This window comes from Manihot esculenta, chromosome 6 (assembly GCF_001659605.2).
Source record: "Manihot esculenta cultivar AM560-2 chromosome 6, M.esculenta_v8, whole genome shotgun sequence".
Taxonomy (NCBI): domain Eukaryota; kingdom Viridiplantae; phylum Streptophyta; class Magnoliopsida; order Malpighiales; family Euphorbiaceae; genus Manihot; species Manihot esculenta.
Genome location: NC_035166.2, coordinates 29,258,887 through 29,282,343, shown reverse-complemented (window position 1 = coordinate 29,282,343; position 23,457 = coordinate 29,258,887). Strand labels below are relative to the sequence as shown.

The window sequence follows — 23,457 nt, the reverse complement described above, 5'->3', positions numbered from 1 at the left end:
TTCCTAATACTCCAATCTTTAGATATGCTGTCTAGTTTTACAAGGATTCTAAATAAAGTTTTCTAATCCTGTTAAACCTACTTTTACCTGTAAATATCCCCACCAAAATTATCCTACAAAACTAAAAACATTATATTTTCAAAACTCTATGCAATTACCTTAATCTAATTTTATATGTAATGGCTAAAAAAGATGGAATTATTAGTCTTGAAATCAGAATAATAACTGGAGCAGGCAGTAACATCTGAAAAAGAAAACAAAGAATTTTCATGCATATAAAGTCAGAAAAAAAAAAGAAAAGGAGGAGAATTTTGTCTTGTAGCTTTGTTTCAAAGCATGCCTAATGCCATTCTCCATTATTGATATCAGAATCATCCAAAATAGAAACTGAAACCATATATATGATTTCACTGAGTGCTTCTTCACGTGTATAGCATATTTATCATCTCTACTTTTGCTTCTTTTTAGAGATAAGAATGTGATCACATTTCTTTAATTAATTAAAATACAAAAAAGAAGGTTCAAGAGAAAAAAAAAAAAAAAGTTAATCTCTGTAATCAATACTAGACATGGATCTTTGTAGGTGAAATATCTTCTTGGCTTCGACACATTTCTGCTCACACCTTCCTTAGCCTAAAAGGCCTTCCTGCTATTGCTTGTTTAATAATTTACACAAAATAATATATCGCTTAATGTATTTCTCGCAAAAGTTACAAGGACATGGGTAATTACCATTATTATTGACTGTATTCTTTAAGTAATTTTTGTTTACTTAAAAGCTATGCAACCCAAATGGTAACGTGAGGTGGTAGGCCATGTAATGGACAGTATTGGGTAGTCCTGTAAGCATCATTACAGATACAGCTTTAAAGATTAAATTTTTATTAGGTAGATTGAGAGAGAGGAGGCATGATGGGCTTTACAAATTGGCATCTTTCTCCCAACTCCTACCATAAATATACAAGTAATTCTTTGGAAAAGGATCCAATACCTAAACCCCATATATTATAGCTTTAGGTTGCACAAAATCTTTATCACTGTTTACTTTTAAGCTATGTTTTTGAAACATAATAACCCCACCAACTAATTTTTTTTTTTTTAAAAAAAACCTCCCTTTTTTTATTTATATATATGCTCTTTGAAGTTTCATAAAATGTGTTCTTGTCTGCCATCATTTCGTTTTGTGGGAGAGAAATCTCAGAAAGTTAAAAAATAAAAATAAAAACTAGTAATTATATTCCACCACCCATGTCAAAGTTAGGAACATATGTACTTTAAAGGAAATGATAATGGCTTGTCGGCCATGATTTCACCATCACAAAGAATTTATTTTGTTATTTCAAATTTGTTTTCGGCTCATTTAAAAAAACAACACTAAACAATTACATATTTAAAGGTTAATTAATTAACATAGATGTTTAGAAAATAATTATCGTTTACTATTTTTCCATAGAAAAATTCACTGCTAATTATATAATAATTTTCAATTTTTCTTTTTTAAATACAGCCTGTTGATTTTGGGACCAAGCTTGACTGATCATATCACTGATGTAATTGCATGTTCTGATCTTTTTGCAGTCTTTTTTTTTTGTAATGGAAGCCAATACGTCTATGATATCTGCTGTGTCCACTACTGATTCTTTCTGCAACTTCATAATGGAACAACTTTGTACCTTAGCTGATGCTACAACCTGACGTTGAGGGAGCAGAAAAACAAAAAATGGTGCATTTATTTCCTTTTCCTTTTTGTTTTCCATATAATTTTCTTATTTATCTTAATTATTAGAGTTCAAGTATATTATCATTTGCCAATTGTTGTCAGAATAATGAGTTCATGTACATTTTATTATGAGTATTTATTACATTCTCTGATTGAAATTTTATTTCATATGATTAGTTGATTACTTTTCGTAAACAAAAGTTTGATTATTCCTCAATCCATCTGTGAAACCCAATGGATTTTGCAATTGAGCCCAACGACTAGCCAGTCCTCGGCAGTGGGCTACTTCTCCCTCTCTCCAACCCCATAAAAAGAAGGAAAACATGCACATGCCTTTTACAAGTTTCATGAATTAATTTAATATTACAATAACATCCTTCATCTTTTTATATTCTGTAAATATATACCCAAATTAAAAGGTTTCGCCCTATTTTCTTAGTATGACGTTTGGAGATACACTGAATCTTAACTAAATATTCTTCAATACAACAGGCTAGTACTTGGTATTAGAAACTAATTATGCACACATTAAAAATTTGGTATTTCCTTCAATCCCATTTCAATGTCCAGATTGTACTCCATCGTAGAAGATTTTGGCATTGGCTTCTGAGATAGTTATGAATTTGATGAAGAGTAAACGATGCTAAAATTAACACGTCATTAGGTTGCGGCTTACCGGAATTCAATAACATGGGAAGGAACCCTAGGTTTTTTCAAGAATCCAACTTTTATAATTCAATAACAATTATAAATTTCACCATCGCTTAATTAAATAGAGCTTCTGTACTTCAATTAATTGTGATTTTATAATCCCTCGCATGCAGTATTTCCCTCTTCTGACAGGGAACCAAAGGCAGAGAAGAAGATGAAAATGATAATAACATTTAAAAAAATATAAAACCCTAATTTCATTCCAACATGTTTAATTACCACAAATTTGGCATGCGTATAAGCAGTCCGATATGCTTATTTAATGAAAATTTGGATCCCTTGTTTAATTTTGTCTTTTGCATTGTGTGGGCTGGCATCTATGATGTTTCAAAACAAACCTAACCCTAACCCTAACCTCATTAGGGTTCCTCCAACTACATTTGCCTTTCTAAGTGCTTCGATTCGAGGCGACACGAGCACTTTCCCGGCGTTTCCTCCCACCTCTTGGAAATTCTCAAACTTTTCTCTGGAATCTCGTGACTCTCTTTGCTCCAAAATGCCCTCATTCAAGGACATATGGTCTTTTGCAGACCAATTGGAGCATATAATTTATCACAGCCATCCATCCAACGTACATTAGGAATTATATGCAGATCAATTCCCATTTTCAAAGAAATGTCCAATCCCACTTCACAATTACTAGTATAATTGGATTTAATTAAAATCACACTAAAATTTTCACCCAGAAAAAGGGAAAAAGTGACAAATGCTTCTTTTTATTATACAATTAATCTAATAAAAAAAAAATTATATATTATATGGGCAATATATTAATTATATATCATAATTACTCCTATCATCATATAAAAAAAAAGCTTTTTTATTCATCTTATAAAAATAAAGTTACTTTTTTATATACATTCTAAATTATATATTTAATTATGAACTTTACACTGCTATATTTTAGAATTAGATAATGGTAATAACAGTAACGAAATTATTATTTTAATATTATTAATTTATAATTTGATTAAAATATAAAATTATTATAAATAAAATTTACTTTTTAACTATATATATATAATATTTTAATAAAAACTTAAATTTATATTTACTAAAATTATAATTTAAATTGTATTTCATGGGATGGTTCTCAAAATTATTGCTACTAACCTATAACTCAATTAAAGCATATATAATAATTTATTGTACCTATTTTAAATTTAATTTTTAATAATATTATAAGATATATATATTTTAATATTAAAAGTAAAAAAATATTAGTTTTATGTTTAAATTAATAATAAAAAAATGAATGGATGATATATTAAAAAATAATATAAAATTTATTAATTTAACTATACTAATTAGATTTTTTTTTCTATAAATATAAATATAACTTTTTATTTGTGAAAAAATATTTATTTATTTATTGATATAAACCATTTAAACTTTGAAACCAGAGCAGACTTATTAAAAGAATAAAAATTTAAATTTAAAATCTTTGATTAAAGAAAAATAAACCCACTTAATTCTATTTCACACTTAAAAGTAAAAAAAAAATTTATTTTAAAGCTATTAAATACTTTTACATTTATTTTTATTTTTTACTCTTAAAAAGTTGAATTATTTAAAATTATTTGGTACTTTGAAAATATTAAAGAGAGTATTAATTATTTTTTTCAATTTTACTTTTAGATTTACGGAACAAAATAATTACTTTTATAATTTCATAAAATTTATATTATGATTTACTTGTCTCTTTATTAATTATTTTAGTTTTATGTTGGTAGATTAATAGAAAGATAATTATTGATATTGAACTAATTATCTGAGTAATTAATTTTTTCAAATGAATAGATATTTTTCTTTTTTTTAGGTGATTTAGTTGTTTATTAATTATTGTATAAAAACCTACTCTTTATAATATAATAATATCCAACGGTGGATTATTTTTTTAATTGATATTCCTTCCATTGCACAAAATTTCACTTGATTATTTTCATATATATATATTAAGAAAATGTTGTTAATATAGTTAAAGTAATAATTTTTTTAATATATTCTCCACTCACGTTACTTTATTTACTAAATTATTTTTTTGAATTTTATTTTTTTATATACTAAGAAATTAATTAATAAATTACTACTCTGTATGAGTAGACGGATGAAATTTATGGGTAATTAATCAAACCTTGCTAATTAAGGTGAATTAGAGGGAAGGGTAATATAGTAATAAAGAAGAAATGGCACCGGGATCATGGTCATGGTATGGTCAAAGCTGCTTCCATTTTGTGTTTTTTTGTGCAAGCATGCAAACCGGATAATCGGCACACCTGGTTTCAACTTTCAATAAAAGCCAAAAGGCTTAACTGACACGTGTCAGTCACATTCCTCTGCATCTGGCCGCAATATCTGAAACGACGTGAACCCTCAGATTAAATGTGTTTACCGCAAATGGCCGGTGCCTAATCAACCCTCTTCGCTATCCACGCTTTTCAAGAACAGAGAGATTCTTGTTTGGTTTCAGATTTTGCTTGTAAGTAAAATATTTCTTTTAAGCCTCATATTTCTTTTTCTCGTCATTTTTACCCCCTGAAGATCTTTTCCTTCCTTTCATTTATGATCTTTCTGCTGATAACTGGGTGGACTCTGGGTTTATAGGATTCTGAATGCTTTTTGTAGGGCATTAGAGTCGAAAAGTTTGAAGAAAGAAGCGAGAGACGTGGGTCCTGCTCCCTTGTAGTGATGCACTTCAGTCAATGTAGTCTTATATATATTATATACGTTCAAGAATTTTGGGGGAACTGTGTCATCATCAACAATGGCAGGTGAAGATTTTTCCTCTGTTTATATTAAAAAAGAGTACAGTATAACTTTTGTTATTGTTGTGGGTTTATATTCTTTATTATCAGAAACCCTGAACTCTACTTCTCTGATAGTAGTTTAGTTTCTAAATTAATGATGAAAACAAAGTTTCACCGGCCACGATTGGTATCCAAATCTGAATGTCCCGAATCTTTTAAAATAAAAAGAAGAAGATAATCCTGATCAGATGTAGCACTCTTTCCCATTTTCACTTTAAATATTGAAATATACATATATGTGTAATTGCACTCATTTATATAAGCATGCCTATGAAAAAATAAAAGCAAGGATAAAGATATATGTACGTACTGACATGGAAAACAGTCAGTATTATACACATGCAAAAGATTTAGAAGAGGCAGGAGCTCAAGCAGGAGTTTCAAGAGCTTTGTGACTCATTATTTTATCGACGGCATTAATAGCTAAGAATCTAAGGAGGAGTATGCACAAAGGGATGGCTGAGATTTTCAATCTTATTAGACAGTGCCTAGCTAGAAATCAAAGGGCACAGGCGATTAAAAAATAACATGCCAAGCCTTCTGTAGCGTGTGTGTGTAGGAACATGACTAAGAAGTTATTTTATTGTATAGTTTTTTTAGCTTTTGACGGGGCACGAAGATCAATTAGGTGGTCAACAGATTTCTACTTGGGGAACCAAACGAAATCTTTTATAAAAGAATTTCTTAATTTCTTTTCGAACCCAAATATTTTACCGAGTATAACGTTAATTTGGTCCTACTTTGAATGAGTGAGGGCAGTTCTTACTCCTCTCTCTGGTACTTTTAATATTTAATATGTCGGATTTTTACATTAAATTATTTCATGTCCGTACACATGCATCTTTAACACATGCAGGGACTCGGGGATCTACAAATTTGGCTTTTGATGAGAACCCAGTTGAGAGAGATGTGAAATCTTCTGTGGGTTTGAACGTCTTATACATTTATAAATTTTCAATCTTAGTTTCTTGAAGATGAGAGAGAGAGAGAGAGAGATCGGTGACTTTACGTAGAGTGGTCGATGCTTAGACTAAGAGATGATTTGCAGAGTGTGGGAATGCTGGGCTTTGAGGAGTCATGTATTGCACTGAACGAGGGCGAGAGTTCCAATAAGCCAAGTGGGGAGAGAAGGAAAGATTTTTTTATAAAGAGAGAGAGAAGGAGAAGTAATAGTTGGATTTTTCCAGTTGGAATTGTGGGTTTGTCTCAATACAGAGACTGAAAGGCGCTGAAATTATATATTAATATGATCATCACACTCGTGTCCTTATTTGTATATAGATAATCTAGCATTAATGTATTATTATAGTATGATGATGACTTGGTTTAAGTGTTAGAAAATGGTGTTCATGGTCAGACCGCTTAAAATGACCATTGCAAAAGGGGTGATTAGAAAGGAACATTTTGGTTGATTTGTGTGTCTCTCAGTGGTTCTCTGTGTGTGTGTGAGAAAGAGAGAGAGCGGTTCATTTTAACTTCTTTATCTTTCTCCTTTCTCCTTTCTCCTTTCTCCTCCTCCTTTCTGCTCTCACATTTCTTAACACATTCTTCTCAGGTAAGTAAGTATTGAGAGGAGAAAGGAGCGAGGGAGAGAGAGGGAGGGCGATAGAGAGCTAACTAGTGCAAACCCTAGGCCTGGTATCAATCTATAAAACTGTAAATCCAATCTCTATAACTTCTTCTATGCATTGATTCTTTTTCCCTTTATATCAAGATTTCCTATTCTGAATGTGATTTTGTTATGTGCAGGTTACTTTTGATCTGTTGAAGGAGAATTAAATAGTGTTTTTTGAAAGAAGCATGGGTTCCATGAATTCAAACAACTGGCTTTCTTTTCCCCTTTCTCCCACTCATTCTTCTTTGCCATCCCATTTACATACTTCTCATCCTCAACAGTTCTCTCTAGGGTTAGTCACTGAAAATTTGGACAACCCATTCCAAACCCATGGTATATCTCTCTTCCATGCCACACCCAGGTTTGTATCTCTCCCTTCATTCTTATATTATATACTTATTTTGTTTCCTTTGTTAATTTATCTTGCAGAGTGGAGTCTCGTCAACACCCACGGAGGCAGTGAAGTTCCAAAAGTTGCAGACTTTCTTGGCGTGAGCAAATCTGAGAATCAATCAGATCTTGTGGCCTTTAATGAGATTCAGGCTAACGGGTCTGACTATATCTTTCCAAGCAGTAGTCTGATGCCAATGCAAAACACGGTAGTAGCCGCCTCGAGCAACTATGAGTTTCAGGAAAATGCAAGCAATTTACAGTCATTAACGTTATCAATGGGCAGTGCTAGCGGCAAGGTTTCTACATGTGAAACCAGCGGCGATAACAGCAATAACACAGTTGAAGCCGCTGCCCCAAGAAGGACTTTAGACACTTTCGGGCAGAGAACATCCATATATCGTGGGGTAACAAGGTGGAGCTCATGTTCTATATACCATGGATAATTAGTAAAATCACTGTGTTTCAGTGTTTTTCTTTTCTAATGAATTTATACTATGAAATATAATTAATGTATCAACTTAGGATCTTGTAATGGATAATTTTGGACATGTAGACATCGTTGGACCGGACGGTATGAAGCTCATTTGTGGGATAACAGCTGTAGAAGGGAAGGCCAATCTAGGAAAGGACGACAAGGTATAAAGAATACGAATCATATCCTTTTTAGGGTTGATAATTCATTGAGTACTGACTTTTCCTCTTTATCTTCATTGCCCTTCGCCATTCGTGATTTGCTTGCAGTTTATTTAGGTAAGTTCTAACATTTTTCGTAACTTTTTTTTTATAGCACGTGGCAATTGTATGTCAAATTATCTTATAATTTTTGTCTGAGCAGGTGGTTATGACAAAGAAGAAAAAGCTGCAAGGGCTTACGATCTGGCTGCTCTAAAGTATTGGGGAACATCTACCACCACCAATTTCCCAGTGAGTTTCTTGTTCTAAAACATTTAATAAAGCTAAAAACAAGATGCATAAACCAAGTTCACAGTCTTCTATATATTTCTTTTAGATTAGTAATTATGAGAAGGAATTAGAGGAAATGAAGCACATGACCAGACAAGAGTTTGTGGCATCCATTAGAAGGTAAATGATATTTCAACCCCACACGTGCCCTAGCTGCTTATAGATGAACTACATTAATGGATTTTAACTTGAGCTTAAGTAATCAAATCAATGATTTTCTTGTTGCTGTACCATAGGAAGAGCAGTGGCTTCTCTAGGGGTGCATCCATGTATCGAGGAGTTACAAGGTAAAATCGATGTCTAGCACACTTTCCCTCTCCTCCCTACCTCTTCTCTGATCTTTTTCTGATTGCGTTTATCAATTATTGTTGAGCAGGCATCACCAACATGGAAGGTGGCAAGCAAGGATCGGTAGAGTTGCAGGAAACAAGGATCTTTATTTGGGCACTTTCAGTAAGTCATTGAAAATCTCTCCATGCGCTCTTCTATAAATTTTTCTTTGAATATTAATTAATTATAGAATCTAGCAAGCTAGTGTTAGCTACATCTGTCTTCGCGAACTCTGTAGTATTGTTCATTTAATTCATAAAATTCTGCGATAATCTCAAATTAGTGAATTAATAATATAGGCACTGAGGAGGAGGCTGCGGAAGCTTATGACATTGCAGCAATAAAGTTCAGAGGGCTGAATGCAGTGACCAACTTCGACATGAGTAGATATGATGTTAAGAGCATTCTTGAAAGCAATACTTTGCCAATCGGGGGAGGAGCTGCCAAGCGGCTGAAGGAGGCTCAAGCAATTGAATCTTCAAGAAAACGAGAGGAAATGATAGCTCTTGGCTCAGGTTTTCAATATGGAAGCTCAAGCTCCAGCAGGCTTCAAGCTTACTCTTTAATGCAACCACCTTTTGAACAACCCCAACCATTGCTAACCCTACAAAACCAAGACGTTTCTCAGTACACCCCAGATGCCTCGTTCCACCAAAATTACCTTCAAACACAGCTTCAGTTACACCAGCAATCTGGGACTAATTACTTGCAACAGTCGAGCCAAAACCCTCAGTTTTATAACAGTTACATACAGAATCCAGCTTTGCTTCATGGGCTGTTCAACATGGGTTCTTCATCATCTATCATCGATAACAATGGAAGTTCTAGTGGGAGTTATAGTGGTGGATATCTGGGAAGTGGACTGGGTATGGCTTCAAATTCTGCAGGGTCTAATGCAGTGGGATCCGCGGAGGAACTTGCTCTTGTTAAGGTGGATTATGATATGCCTTCAGGTGGCTATGGCAGCTGGTCTGGAGACTCAGTTCAGGGATCAAATCCTGGAGTTTTTACAATGTGGAATAATTAGCCTAATTAATCTTTTAGTATGCTTCTTAATGTTTTGAGTAGGCAACAGGATTATGAAAGCTTCTCTGAGAAGCGGTGAAGAGGGGCTCTTTTTTCATTAATTATTGTTGGGAAGAGATTATAGGGTTTTTAACTGAAAAGAGATTCAGTTTAATTATGGGTGAATTTTACGACCCAAATTTTGTATGCTAAAATGTCTCCATCTTCTCCAGATTGTTACAAAATCGTTATCCCTTCTTTCAACTGATTTCTTATAAATTATTCTTATTCTTAATTATATTAATAATAGAGTAACAAATTTAATAAATTATTTATTAATGTATTAAATAAAAATTAATTTATTCCATCTGTCTCATTATTTTTCTTCACTTTACTCTTTCACATATAATTAAATTTGTGACTCTATTTATATATTATTATAGTTTGAAAATTAGATAATAAAGTTATAATCGCTCGAATTTTTATTTCAGAAAAAAAAAATCACTGGAATCTTGGAAAAAAAAGTATAAAAAGGGCAATATTGTCTTATAAACCTAGCAAGAGGTAAAAATTCAACTTTTCTCGCAAGAGAATTGCGGAGCACGTACTCCGCCGAACCACACAGACATTACTCACTACCATCGAAATTTCACATTAGGGCCTGTTTTCCTATTCCACCCTGTGAGATCTCTTCAAGGCTTCTAGTCGCTGTTGCTCCTCACTGTTTCTCCAACCAAGGTGAGTCCTTTTATCTCTTCTTCTAATCTTTGATATCTTCCCTTTTCTGGGTCTTGTTTTTCCTCTTTGAATTTGCTATTATCATATTTATGCTGTAGAGCAAACCCACAAATGCAGGCATCTGTCTTTTAGGAGTCTACAGTGTGTGTCACATTTCTTATGGAATGATTTTCAATTGTTTATCTGTTTGTGAGATAGTGATTTAAATTTTTTGTTGAATTTTCTGAAAGCCTTGGATGGCGGTTGTAGTTCAATTGATATTGGTTTCCAATTAATCTATGGGTGTTAATTCGTTTTTGATAGTTCTAAGGTCCACAGGGGTAGTCAAGATGGAGATCTTGACATGTGGTGTGAAGTGGAATCGGGTCGGTGATGAAGTGTTTGAGAGTGGTAATGGAGGTAGTATTGAGGTTGAAGACAAAGTTGAAGTTCTTTTTTTTATTTTTTATTTTTATTTTCCTAAGGAGCTGTTTCTATATATATATTCTCTCATCATCATACATAGTTCAACAGTCATGATGTTCTGACAGGTCACCTTCTGTCAGGTCATTCATATATTGCGGGCAATTAACTTATTTAATGCTTAGTTGGCTTGTGTCCTGGAGTCCATTTCGTCTCACTATCAAACGCAATATGGTGTGATGAGATCGCCTGCGCATTAATGAATGTTGTACAATTGGAATTCAAACCAGGCGGTGATTGAGCGAGTGGATTGACCTGCATTTGCTCATTCGGGTTTACCCATGTCTATATTCATTTAGGGAGTGTGCACTTGTTTGAATCTTAAGGGCATGCTATATTTTATATATCATCACTTTTCAATTATTGGTTTCTCATGAAACACTGTTCTGGAATTTTTAAGTTTCTCAGTTATGGTTTACTTGGTGTTGAGATAGTTTTGCTGTGATTGAATCTTTCTGAATTTGCTTGTTTACTTTTGTTATGTTCAATGAAATTTCTTCATTTTTCAGAAAAAGGAAAAAAAATTACTTGTCAATTGTGGTTTTGCTTTCTATGTAAACATATTGTACTCACAAATTTTGTATCTGAAATTAAAGATAAAGAAAATGTGAACAAAAATCGATTTAATGAAAGAAAGCGGGTTCGATCTCTAACAATGAATTTATTGAGACAAAGAAACTCGATCCTTTGAATCTTTTTTTTTACTTGTATGATTCAAAGGCTTGCAAAGCTTGAAAACTTTTTCGATTCGGGGAAGAAAGATTTATAGATTTGATAGTTTTGAAACTTAGTTGGAAGTTCGGTAGAGTTGGTAGATTCTTTCCTTTGATACTTGTGATTCAAAAACTTGAAAAACTCATTCTTGGATCAGTAGAGAAGACCTCGTCAATTTGGAAAGGACTTGTAGATTTCGTAGTCTTGATACCTGATTGGAGTCGGTAGCTTATAGTCTTGAGAGAGTTTTTGTGGCTAGAAATTTGATATCCTTCTGTCCCTTTTTAGGAGGAGGACCTCTTTATTTATAGAGGATTTGGGAGGAAAATCCCAGTTGGCTGTTGACAAGTGTCACCATCTTATTGATTGATTTGTCGTTTTCAATTGGGTGACATGGCATTTTTTAATTGGCCAATTTATTTCACAGATATTCAAATGAGCTTATTTAGTGAAATTAATTTAATTACAAATCATTAAATAAAATTTGTGGGCTCAAAATACATTTGGCATTTTATAATTGGAACTTAAAAGCCTTGATTGCACTTTTAAGTGTTTAATGGAATATTTTTTATGTGGGAATAATTTATTCATCCGTGGCATAACAGTACCACTAGTGTAATCTGTAGCTCCAATTCTCTAGTTGCATTTTTGTATTGTTGGAATTATTAGCACTGCCCTGGAACCTGTTCTATTGAATGATATGAGTGGCAGCTGTATACAGATGCAAGTGCAGAATCTATATTTACTTGTCATGAGGTTTTTGATGTTTATACTAGGAGATGATCTATCAGATGCTTTTCAGGATATCAAATTCTGTCTGAAATATTTGTTGGTTCAATTATTGTTTAGCATCTTTACAAGTTTATAACTAGGGTATCAAGTTTTGAGTATTTAGTGTTACTCATTCTATTGTGAATAATTCTTACTAAGTTCTTTACGAGTGAAGAGCATCAAATCAAACATGGTAAGAGCATACAAGCAAGAGCACGTGTACAAGCATCCGTGGGAGAGGGTAACTTCTGCATCTTGGCGCAAGTTTACTGACCCTGAGAACAAGCGGATTCTTTCCCATGTACTTGAAGTTGACACTTTGAACTGGAAGCTTGATCGTGAGTCTGGGAAGCTTTACACAACTCGTGCTGTGACAGTGCATGCTCCTGGACCATGGTTCATCCGTAAAATCATTGGTCAGGACATTTGTCACTGTGTTGAGTCAACAGTTGTTGATGCCCGTACTCAGTCAATGCAGCTTACCAGTCGTAACATCAGTCTCCAGAAGTTCATAGAAGTTGAGGAGAAGATCCGTTACCACCCTCACCCTGATAATCCTAGCGAGTGGACACTTTGTCAGCAGGAGACAAGTATAAGGATCAAGCCATTATCTGCATTGGCATCAATGGCAGAGAAGATAGAACAACGTTGTGTCGAGAAGTTCTTGCAGAATAGTGCCAAGGGTAGAGAGGTTATGGAGAGGATCTGCAAATATCTTGAAGCAGAATCTAGAGGAATTGCCCTGTAGCCCTCACTTTCATTTTTCAATTTAACCTTGTGCAACACAACGGTTTGGAGTATCTCAATAGTAGAAAGTTGAAAAGAAATAAAAATGCAATCTGTGGAGCGTCGACTGATTAATTTTTCATGGATATTGTGCAAATTTTGACCCCTTTCTTGAAATAAAAAACTTTGAATTAGTATGATGCAGATGGGGATATGTTGATTTCGTGTGTTGCCATTTCATTCAATTTTTAAAATCTTACATCTAAGGCGAAGTGGTTTTATTGACTATCAAAATGAAAGGGTTATCGTCATCATTTTCTGGAGGCTGCTTTTCATTTAATTCCGTTCCTCTCATTTTTACTGCTTTTGCTTTTTGGCGACTTAATGTCATCAGTGGCATGGTTTTTCTGTGTTCTTATGGCGGATTTGTATTAACGTGTTGGACTTTGCTAGGGGAAAATCCTCTGGCCTTCATTACCAATAGGCTCTTGTGCAATTCTTTGGCAAGGTGAAGCAACTAGCTTCCAGCCATCATTTGTACAATGACACCTCCTCCCTTTACTTTCCTTCCCATTAATTTATTTTTAATTAAATAAACTTCTTTTTTGAACCATTAGCCTTGATGCAAAGATGGAACGTAAAGTTAAATCAATAAACTTAGCATTAGGCACAACTCCAACAACTGATATCCCAAGAAACGTTTGAAAATGGAAATTAGGAAATAGTGGAATTGCATACCATACAAGGAATTGAGATTTAATGCCATGAAAGCCACAATTAAAATTTACAAAGCTACGCTCATGCGCGTTTATGGATGACTTCCATACATATCAGCTAGAAATTGCACAAGCCATTTTGACGTACTACAAGAGAAATGCCATATGAAACAGGATGACACATTACAAATCTAATCACCACGAAGTTCATCAAACCAGCACAGATTTAGACTTAAAAACACTGGAGCCAACATATAAACTCTCGCCAATCACAAGATAGAGTTCTTCATATTGCAGTGATGTCCTAGGCTGCCTTGCTGTGCCGTACACAACAATAAAAAAGAACACCTGATAAGATACTCGGCCAGCTCAGAAGCCTCGGAGATAAATGATCATCAAATTCAGTAAATGAAACTTTAACCCATATATCTAGATCTTATCAAGCTTCTCTGCCTTGACAATGGGATTGGCTTTTGCTATAGCCTCACGGGCAGCATTGCGATAATCAAATGGACAGTCATGCTTATCTGAGTAGCGATGAGATGCACAAAAAAGGTTGCCACATCGACACTTGAACCCTGTTAAACCAACTCGTTTCTTGCAAGAGCTGCACCGACTTGGACCCTCCTTTGGCTTTGTCTCAACACTCTCCCCCAGTGCTGAAGCACAGGATGGCTGCACAGAGATGGTCTTTGACTCCACTGTTTTGACTTGGATATCTACAGTGTCAAGGACAGAAGTTTGCTCCATGTTGCTTGATGATCCATTCACAATATTTCCAGCAGATGATGCAGCAAGCTTTGCTTGCTCCTGTTTCAGCTGCATATCTTTGTGGCACTTAGAACACATGTTCATTGTGGCCGCACTTCCAAAGAAACCACAATTGTTAATGCACAAAATTGGACGATCAGGAGGAGCTTGACAGCCTGTCTCATCATGATCCATCTTTTAACTCTCCTACACAAAAATCATTGAATATCAAGGACAGATGAAAGTGATAATGAAAACAAAAAAAGGTCTGAAGGCTTGGTTCAAATCCTAATAGCATAATCATCGTCGATTTCTTCACTGACGTGCATAAAACCACATTCCAGTTCGTTAGAAGCAATTCTTATGAGTAAAACAATACCCAAATATATGTTCCCATTCCAAGCACAATTTCTTCAAACACAATTACCAGAAACACATAACAAAGAAGAAGTGACAGGTATACATAATTCAATATCTGGCAAAAAAGAGGCAGCTGTTCTGACATACAAAACACATGAAATATATGTCAAATCTCTAAGTTTACATGTGCACAAGCTCTATCTCTCACAAGCTGTAATATGACCTTAGTTTGATTTTAATTTCTAAAGCTGTGTATATAAGGTTAGTTTGTGAGGCTAACAAAACGTTGCTGTAGAGTACTCAGAAGAGAGTAGGAAACAAGAATTCAAAGTAGTCACATAAGCAAAGTAAGAAGAAAGTGAGAAAGAAGATATAAAATGCTCAAATTTATAACAAAAAGACCAAGGAACTTCATGTTGCAAATTGAGAAAACTTCAATAATCAAGACAAACTAGTCTAAGCCTATAAGGCTGAACACATATATTATGGTCTTGTTTGCCTGACCAATTGCTGACTTGCATCACTGGTGTCTAGTGGCAGGAGCAGCAGTTCTGAAATTTGATGATTTGAAAATGAGCTTTTGTCTTTTGAAAAGATAAGCAGAATCTTGGGTTGATAATGGCATTGCTCTCTGTGGAAATTGCCTCCACAGATCAAGTTAACTAAAAATGCATATAAGAAAACCTTAGAATATTTGGATGAAAAACAAAATACAGAACAATTCCACTTCTTCCCTTTACTTGATATTCCATTTGTAAGTGCCAACACTATTTACTAGGACATTAAAATTCCTCAGCGAGCACAAAATGCCACAAGTTCAGTTGACCTACAACTTTTTTCTGGGAGAGAAATCAAGAAGATACTTCACATCTTATTACATTTTCCTTGGACTACTTGGATCTAAATATGAACCATATAGTATGGAATTACAAGCCAAGTTGCAATAAGTATTTCAATCAATAGAAAAGTAACTCCAAGCACTGACGCCAATGAGCAATAAGGGCTTCACTCGATAGAAAACAAACCCAATGAGCATTACAGTTCATAGAAGACTTTGGGTGGGCCATATGAGTAGTTCCTCATTCCCACCGGGTATAGAATTACACCATTAGAAAGATCCAGGATTGCCGAGTCCAATTAACAAATTTCATATCTGTAAGTTCATATATCCTATCAGCTAAAGCTCTTATCCAACTCAACTGCAACTACCTATATGCTATCTTAGTAGCCACACAATTAACAGCAATAAAATGGCTTATGCAACAAACCAGCAACATCAGACACGTAACCCAGACTATTTACATAATAAAATGTAGCAAAGATCCCAACTTGAATACAGAAATCCTCATCTCACCCAATCCATAACCAAATTGAATCACAAAACTAAACCCAAAATCTATGCTGAAGTCCAATCACTAGTAGCGACAAATGAACTCTATTAAAAAATATCAGGGCCATAAACAGAACCCATATTGTCTCACAGGATAACAAAGACGCTAACATTTTGATATTGTCCTCCACTTCTCAAGGTGCCAAAATTTAATAAAAGACTCAAAATTGCAAATACCCAAAAAACATCATTTTACAAGCAGGTGAACGCGCGCCCGCAAACACACTCACGCATACATACACGAACCTGAACCTTATTTGCAACCGGAAATGATTCCCTTGAACCGATCTCTAACCTCAAAACTGCATCAGATAAGACCTGCGTTGATCATTGCAGAACAACTATATAATCAAATCCACAAATCCATCAAAGAGACTCAAATCATACCCGAAAAAAATTAAAAAAACAACAAATAACAAAAAAGAAAACCCGTACCAGATCGCAAAGGGGAGAGCGAGAGACAATAGCAAAGCCACAGAGAGAGAGAGAGAGAAAGAGAGAGAGAGAGAAAGGCGTTTGGTGACCGCCCTTACTATTAGAGAGATTTCTATAATTTCTAATTTTCTCTCTCTAGTTTCCTTTTGATTTTTAAAAGAGGAGCTGCCCGTCTCTGCCAATATCTTTATTATGTGGGTGACGTGTCGAACAAATATTGGATAAGAGTGTAGGTACGAATTACCTGTTTTGTCCCTGGAAGGGTGAACAAATAACGGGTTTGCCATGTTCGGGGGATGTAAACTTGTAGGGGGCAGTAGTTATCCAGTGATGGTGGATTGGTGTGAAAAAGGAATCGCGGTTAAATATTAATAATCGCGGTAAATGAAAAACCATTAAAAAAGTAATTTTTAAATTCTATTTATTTCAATGGGTTGAGGCCCATCAACCCACAAAGAGGTTTGGGCTATTTAATCAGCCCATTCTTCCACATCTTCAAGCCTCGAAAATATTTTATACAAAAATATCTACATATTTTTAATATTTATGACATTCAAAAAAATTAATTAAAAAACATTTTTAATTAAAAAATTAAATATTTTTTATTTTTAAAAGAGTAAATATTTAAATTTTAAAAATTTTATTAATATTACTATATACAAACTTATAAATATTCTTTTTTTTTCAACACTAATTAAATAATAGAAAATAATTTTTTTTTAAAATATATTTTTAATGAAAAACATGTTTGACAGAAAATATTTTTTATAGATAATATTTTATGCATATAAATTATTTTTCATAAATAAATAAAATCTAAGATTTCATTTATTTTGCAAAAATAATTTAGATAAGAAAAATATTTTTTTTTGTAGAAAATATTTTATAAGAAAATAGTTTTCTTTTTATTATTTAATTATAATTTAAATAATAAAGAATATTATAAATTTGTATATAATATATAAATAAGATTTTTAAATTCTAAAAACATATTTTATTTATAAAAAGAAAAAGCCATTTCGATTAATAATTGCTTAATTTTACCTTTCATCCCTAAAATACTTTTCATTAACTAATTTTTTTATTATTATTAAAAAAAAAAACTGATATGAAAGGAGCATTGTGGATTGGAAGATAGTAGACAATTAATAAAAGTTAATGAAGTTAAACGGATACGAGGAACTGATACACATGAAGGAAAACGTCAAAATGACGAGAAAAGTAAAATGCTGGCGTAAACATGGATGAAGGAAATGATTCCGACAACAATCAAAAACAAGGGAATAACAACAGGTGTAAAACTTCTATGATTCTCTACTTCCTTCGTATGTCTAATTACATATATATATATATTTTTTCTGTCCTGCAGACTTCTCTGCACTCTACTGAATCTTCTGTTACAATCCGAGGTTGGCTATTGTTTATTTTCTATAGAAGACTTGAAGAAGGCAATCAACACTTACCACAAATGGAACCGACAACCTAGTATGGTTCAACTCAATTAAACTCATATTTTCAAGAATACTTATGCTTCCTGTTTTTGTTCCAAATACTGATCTTATACTGTATGCTGCTCTCTCTCCATTTGTGTGTTTATTTGATGGATCCAGTGTAGTCCCGATCATTGCCGGTTCTGGGTTAAAAAACCACGGTTTCAGCATAGTGGTTCAGCTTTGGTCTGATACTTGGCTGATTTGATTTGATTATGATTTTGGGTCGATTCAATTTAATTGTTGACATTTGTTTTTTTAAATAATAGTTGATTTTGGGTTCAGCTATTCACTATCTAATTCGATTCGAGTCCTTGAACCATTGATCAATATCGGTATTGAATTTAACCGACTCAATTTCAATTTCAGCTGTAGGTGGACGGAAGCTTTCCCACAGCTACCACTTTAACATGGTGACAATTTGCAACCATAGTCATTATCCTACTTTTTAAGATTGTCAAAATTTGATCATTCTTCTTCTTCTGTTGGGAAGAATCCTTGGTGGGTTTAGTATGCCGATTGATCAAGCTTTCAGCATCTCAGGATTCCGGCCATTACTAAAAATAATCCCCAAAATTACAAGTAATTAAGTTTCCCATACACAAATAATAAAGCTAGCCTAGTTGTCTGAGAAACCCATGTGGGGGACACACCTTGTAGCAGAAGCTAAGGTTGTAAATAATGCTACAATGGTGAGCCAAAACAGTAGAAATTCTATGTGTGCCCAAATTTTTTTTTGGCTGTTGAAAATTTCAGTTAAGGAGATGTTGACATACCAACCACTTGGTGATAATCATATCCTGGGAATCCCAAAGTGCAAGTAATGGTTGCCTTTCTATTTTAAAGCCATGGTTGGCACACCTGTCACAGTAACCCTTTTCCTTTATTTCTCCTTTGCTTGTTTTTGCCTCAATTTTTTTCCTCTCCTTTTATTTGAATTTTAAATTCATCACTTTCCTTCAATTTCTGTCTTTCCACACTAAACATTTTTCTTGAGCTCTCATAATTCCAAGAATTCTTCCTAGTCCTAGTAGATTTATTATGAACTTTTATCTGGGCTGAGTTTAGGTAGCGGTGTATGATGAATAAATGTAGGATTTATTGCCACGAGTATTCATAATTCCTGCATGAGTCCTGTACCATACAACTTTTACTGCCTCATTGTTCCCTGCAAACGTTCATTACTGTGGTCTCCAATTCAATTCAATGGTGTTTGCAGACATTTAATGCCTTGGCTTCATATGTAGTTGTAGTGCAAAGCTTGGTAGTGGCCTGCAATTATAGATTTTGCTTCTGTTGATTTTCTTGAGCTTTGGAGTAGTCATGGAGGCTAAGAATAAAGAAATGATATCAAAGATGGATGATTATGAAGTGATAGAACAGATTGGAAGAGGAACTTTTGGGGCTGCATTTCTCGTTCTTCATAGGTTTGAAAATAAGAGGTGAAAATATATTCCTGTTTTCTTGAGATTTACTTTTGAAGTTGTGTGCTTAAATGAATTTTGTTTCGTTAAAATAGCAATTCATTGTTTTTGCTCTGTAGGTATGTTCTGAAAAAGATTCGTTTGGCTAAACAGACAGAAAAGTTTAAGCATACAGCACATCAAGAGGTTAGTTCATGTGAAAATTAGAACATACCAGATCAGAACTGTCTTAACTTCATCGTTATCATAATTCGTCGATATTATCTTGCATTAAGATGAAATGAGTAACAGTTTTGAAGTGTCTGCTGCAGATGAATTTAATAGCAAAGCTGAATAATCAATACATAGTGGAGTTTAAAGATGCATGGGTAGAAAAGGTAGCTTCCAAAACTTTGTCCTGTTCCTGACATGGTTTTAGCTCAGCATTCACCCATTTAAGGCAAAAAGGAAAGGAGACAGGGGTGCTTGAACTTAATCTTTCTCAAATACCATGATTGCCATGGTAATATTTTGTTTATCTTCATGGTTTTGCAGGAGTGCTATATATGCATTGTGACGAGTTACTGTGAGGGAGGTGACATGTAAGTCAATGCTGTACAGTAGTGTGAAGTTGGATATCAAGAATGTTTAGATTACAAACTTATATTCGAAATAATAACTTTAGGAATTATCGTTTTCTGTTTATTTTTTTTTTTTTTTGCTTTCTTTAATTCAGACCATAATAGTTGTGCAAAAATGAGTCGATGTTTTCTTGTGATCCACTCACGTAAATTTGTTCGATATTTATCATACAGGGCTCAGATGATAAAGAAAGCTAGAGGAACATATTTTCCTGAAGAGGTAAGGAACATGAAGAATCTGCAAGAAACTGAGCTCTTATTTTGAAATGTCCTTTACATTTGATTCCTTTTCTCCTTTAGAAGCTCTGCAAGTGGCTGACCCAGTTGTTGCTTGCTGTGGACTACCTTCACTCCAATCGTGTTCTTCACAGGGATCTGAAAGTAAATACTCTGACTTTTTTTTTATTATTATTATTAAAAAGAGTCCAGCCATTATGTCATCTTGAAATAACTCTATTATCTAATAACAGTGCTCAAACATCTTCCTTACAAAAGACAATGACATCCGGCTAGGTGAGAACATGGACCCATGGAACTCTTCCACCAATGGATTGATTTCAATTACACTGCAACTCTTATATCTCAAATAATTTATATCTCCAGGCGACTTTGGACTTGCAAAATTGTTGCACAAGGAAGATCTTGCATCCACGGTAATCTTCACTAGTTTTCTGTTCTGATTGTTACTCATATCATAGGACCTCCAGTCTTTAGTGTCTATCAAAAAAATGCCATTTCTATTTCTCAGAAGGAAAAGAAAAAAAAATACACCAACTTAACTTGACCATGAATTTGAATGAACTTGGCAAATGCAGACAGTCTCTTACATCAGCATGCTTATTTTTGTAGATTGTGGGCACTCCTAATTACATGTGTCCAGAATTGCTTGCTGATATACCGTACGGATACAAATCAGACATTTGGTCTCTAGGTCATCATAATCCTTCTGATACTATTATATGTGATTTATTACCAGCTTCTGCGGGTTCCATGGAATGACATTTTGTTATATTCTGATAGGTTGCTGTATGTTTGAGATAGCTGGACATCAACCTGCCTTTAGAGCTCCTGTAAGTGCTGTTTTCACCTGACATTGTCTATAAGAACATTGAACTAACATCTTCAGTTGCTCATGAAGATTTTATAACTTCATCAGCTTTGATTAACAGGATATGGCTGCTCTAATCAACAAGATAAACCGTTCCTCCACTTCTCCCCTCCCGACTATCTATTCGTCTTCACTGTAAGTAATGTTGGGATCTTATGTTTTCACGTAGAGTCTTATCTCACAGAAAAATATTAAACAAAAAGTCCTTCTATCTGCAGAAAACAATTAATCAAAACCATGCTAAGGAAGAATCCAGAACACAGACCAACAGTAGGTTCACATTGCCCTATCTCTTTTCTGTTTTTTCAGACAAAAACAATGACTTGTCTGATTTTTGCATTTCACCATATTTAGGCTGCAGAGTTACTGAGACACCCCATTCTACAGCCTTACGTTGTTCAATGCCAAAATCTGTCTCCTGTCTTTCTACCAGTGAAGTCTGAACACAGCTGCAAGGATGAACAAAAAGAAATTCGACTGTCTAACAAGTCTAATGTTCACAAGAACGCCAAAGGTAAGAAACCAATCCCATTAAAGGAGTGTGGGTGTATTCCACGAGAAAATGTTGACTCTCCTGCACGTAAGGTACCTGCAAAAGATTTACACAGCAGTGCAGAACAAATTGGAAGTGCCAACTCAGAGATCACCTCAGAAAGCATAATACGGTCTCACCCTGAAGATGTGAAACAGGAGTTCACCTGTGAGCATTTCCAAATAGTCCAACAGAAACTGCAAGGAATTGGAGAAAATGACATGGGAGGAAAGAAAGGAGTAGCAAAGTTGCTTGCAGATCTCACTGACAGCACTGGTCTTTCTGGTTGCAAAATCGCATCAGAGTCGAAGAAGAACAACAAAATTTGGCAGAACATCGAACCCAAATTCTGTTTACACACAACAGCATCACCCAGTAAAGCTAGCAAAGAAAATAATCAAGAAATACATGGAGCATCTAGTGATATGTCATCGATGAGCACACTAACATTTGTTCATGGTGATGAAACAAGAATTGAGTGGGATCCACAGAGCCTGCAAAGAGCAGAAGCTCTGGAGTCACTGCTTGAGATTTGTGCAGGTTTGCTTAGACAGGAAAGATTTGAGGAACTAGCAGGAGTGTTAAGGCCATTTGGAGAAGAAGTTGTGTCATCAAGGGAAACAGCAATCTGGTTGACAAAGAGCTTAATGAAAAGTTCAAAAGAACAGCAGTGAAGCATCTTAATAACCTGCAATTTCAAATCAAACTACAAATTAAATTAAGAAATACCACTGGTGAAATTCCTTGCTTTTCTTTGTGGGGTTTGAGTAATGTACAGTAAGGAATTATACATGTGAACTATTCTGACAAGAAACCTAAATATGTGGAAGTTTTGTTTGCATTCTACTGCCTACTGCTGTTGCACATGAACTTTAGCTCAACGGATCAGACCCTGAGGTATTGCAACTGAATTAACTAAAAAATAAAGGAAAACATAGATGGGAGTGAAGCAAGTATAAATAGCATATCTTTAAAAAAAAATGATTATTATACTAATATTTAAATTACATGGGGTCTTAATTAATTTTGGCTGAATTTAGGATAAATATTTGATTTAAAAATTATTAAAGTACCACGGTCCATTGTGACAACTGATTAAAAGCTACGTACTAGCATTTTTAATTCCAATAGATTGCGGCTGCCTCAAGCAAATTGAATATTCAAATTTCAAAGAGACGATGAGCAATTATTGTTGCGGCTGCCTAAAATATATTTATTAGTATGAAATAATTATTAAAAATTTTTTGCTATAATATATGTTGTTTTTCAATGTGTTATATTAATAAATCTTTTTGTTATTAAACGCATTATTTCAAAAATGAATTTTTGGAACCAAAAACAGTAAAAGATTTAACATAGGACATTTTTGTCGAGAAAATTTAATTTAGTGATAAAATTAAATGAAATTGAGATATTAAATTAATAAAGTTTAAATTCAAGTTCTGCCATCATTACGTCCATTATTAATCAAAATGATGACGTTTTTTACTCTTTTGTTTTTTTTTTGAAGGAACATTTTAAAATGCAATGGCTGGATTTTCAAAGGGCGGCAGCTGAATTTTGAAAAATAAAAAATAAAAAATAAAAAAATCCAATTCAATGATTGGGCCCAGCAATTCTATCATCCCAATCAATCAAAGGGAAGAGCCTCCTGTTCTTCCCATAAGCCAGCTTAAA

At 34.0% G+C, this 23,457-nt stretch overlaps 3 protein-coding genes across 8 annotated transcripts; 2 read left to right on the top strand and 1 right to left on the bottom strand.

Annotated features, from left to right (window-relative positions):
• The first annotated feature begins 4,817 nt into the window (after positions 1-4,817).
• On the top strand, positions 4,818-13,159 carry LOC110618027 (AP2-like ethylene-responsive transcription factor PLT2). Of its 4 annotated transcripts, XM_021761032.2 has the most exons (13): positions 4,818-4,910; positions 5,057-5,202; positions 6,794-6,894; positions 6,988-7,186; positions 7,283-7,658; positions 7,800-7,882; positions 7,988-7,996; positions 8,082-8,170; positions 8,256-8,329; positions 8,446-8,496; positions 8,586-8,662; positions 8,839-9,620; positions 9,661-9,808. In XM_021761032.2, exons 4-12 carry the CDS (start codon positions 7,039-7,041, stop codon positions 9,564-9,566), a joined length of 1,635 nt encoding a protein of 544 aa, XP_021616724.1. In that variant the 5' UTR covers positions 4,818-4,910; positions 5,057-5,202; positions 6,794-6,894; positions 6,988-7,038; the 3' UTR covers positions 9,567-9,620; positions 9,661-9,808. The 4 variants fall into 4 exon arrangements, with proteins under 4 accessions (XP_021616724.1, XP_021616728.1, XP_021616726.1 ...); XM_021761036.2 differs by lacking the exons at positions 4,818-4,910; positions 5,057-5,202; positions 6,794-6,894; ... (8 more) ...; positions 8,839-9,620; positions 9,661-9,808 and adding exons at positions 10,121-10,282; positions 12,389-13,159; XM_021761034.2 differs by lacking the exons at positions 4,818-4,910; positions 5,057-5,202; positions 6,794-6,894; ... (8 more) ...; positions 8,839-9,620; positions 9,661-9,808 and adding exons at positions 10,121-10,282; positions 10,586-13,159.
• A 510-nt stretch (positions 13,160-13,669) lies between these two features.
• LOC110617402 (zinc finger A20 and AN1 domain-containing stress-associated protein 8) lies at positions 13,670-16,774 on the bottom strand. 2 transcript variants are annotated; one of them, XM_043957387.1, is made up of 3 exons: positions 16,607-16,774; positions 16,424-16,489; positions 13,670-14,628 (listed from the first exon to the last, which is right to left on the bottom strand). In XM_043957387.1, the coding sequence occupies exon 3, from the start codon at positions 14,614-14,616 to the stop codon at positions 14,101-14,103; it is 516 nt and encodes a 171-aa protein (XP_043813322.1). In that variant the 5' UTR covers positions 14,617-14,628; positions 16,424-16,489; positions 16,607-16,774; the 3' UTR covers positions 13,670-14,100. The 2 variants fall into 2 exon arrangements, with proteins under 2 accessions (XP_043813322.1, XP_021615843.1); XM_021760151.2 differs by having other exon boundaries at positions 16,418-16,489; positions 16,607-16,772.
• Positions 16,775-17,795: 1,021 nt separating this feature from the next.
• On the top strand, positions 17,796-22,621 carry LOC110617000 (serine/threonine-protein kinase Nek6). 2 transcript variants are annotated; one of them, XM_021759566.2, is made up of 14 exons: positions 17,796-18,091; positions 19,344-19,538; positions 19,640-19,706; positions 19,832-19,897; positions 20,055-20,101; positions 20,315-20,360; positions 20,441-20,521; positions 20,611-20,653; positions 20,744-20,793; positions 20,990-21,071; positions 21,161-21,210; positions 21,310-21,383; positions 21,467-21,518; positions 21,603-22,621. In XM_021759566.2, the coding sequence occupies exons 2-14, from the start codon at positions 19,420-19,422 to the stop codon at positions 22,452-22,454; spliced, it is 1,629 nt and encodes a 542-aa protein (XP_021615258.1). In that variant the 5' UTR covers positions 17,796-18,091; positions 19,344-19,419; the 3' UTR covers positions 22,455-22,621. The 2 variants fall into 2 exon arrangements, with proteins under 2 accessions (XP_021615258.1, XP_043813183.1); XM_043957248.1 differs by lacking the exon at positions 17,796-18,091 and having other exon boundaries at positions 18,865-19,538; positions 20,444-20,521.
• Positions 22,622-23,457: the final 836 nt, after the last annotated feature.

Excerpts from the sequence above, each read along its gene's own strand:
- LOC110618027 (XM_021761032.2), top strand. The coding sequence starts at position 7,039 with ATGGGTTCCATGAATTCAAACAACTGGCTTTCTTTTCCCCTTTCTCCC. Across the intron at positions 7,187-7,282 it reads CAACCCATTCCAAACCCATG|AGTGGAGTCTCGTCAACACC; the intron begins GTATATCTCTCT and ends TTTATCTTGCAG. Across the intron at positions 8,497-8,585 it reads ATGTATCGAGGAGTTACAAG|GCATCACCAACATGGAAGGT; the intron begins GTAAAATCGATG and ends ATTGTTGAGCAG.
- LOC110617402 (XM_043957387.1), bottom strand. The coding sequence starts at position 14,616 with ATGGATCATGATGAGACAGGCTGTCAAGCTCCTCCTGATCGTCCAATT.
- LOC110617000 (XM_021759566.2), top strand. The coding sequence starts at position 19,420 with ATGGAGGCTAAGAATAAAGAAATGATATCAAAGATGGATGATTATGAA. Across the intron at positions 19,539-19,639 it reads CATAGGTTTGAAAATAAGAG|GTATGTTCTGAAAAAGATTC; the intron begins GTGAAAATATAT and ends TTTGCTCTGTAG. Across the intron at positions 19,898-20,054 it reads AAGATGCATGGGTAGAAAAG|GAGTGCTATATATGCATTGT; the intron begins GTAGCTTCCAAA and ends ATGGTTTTGCAG.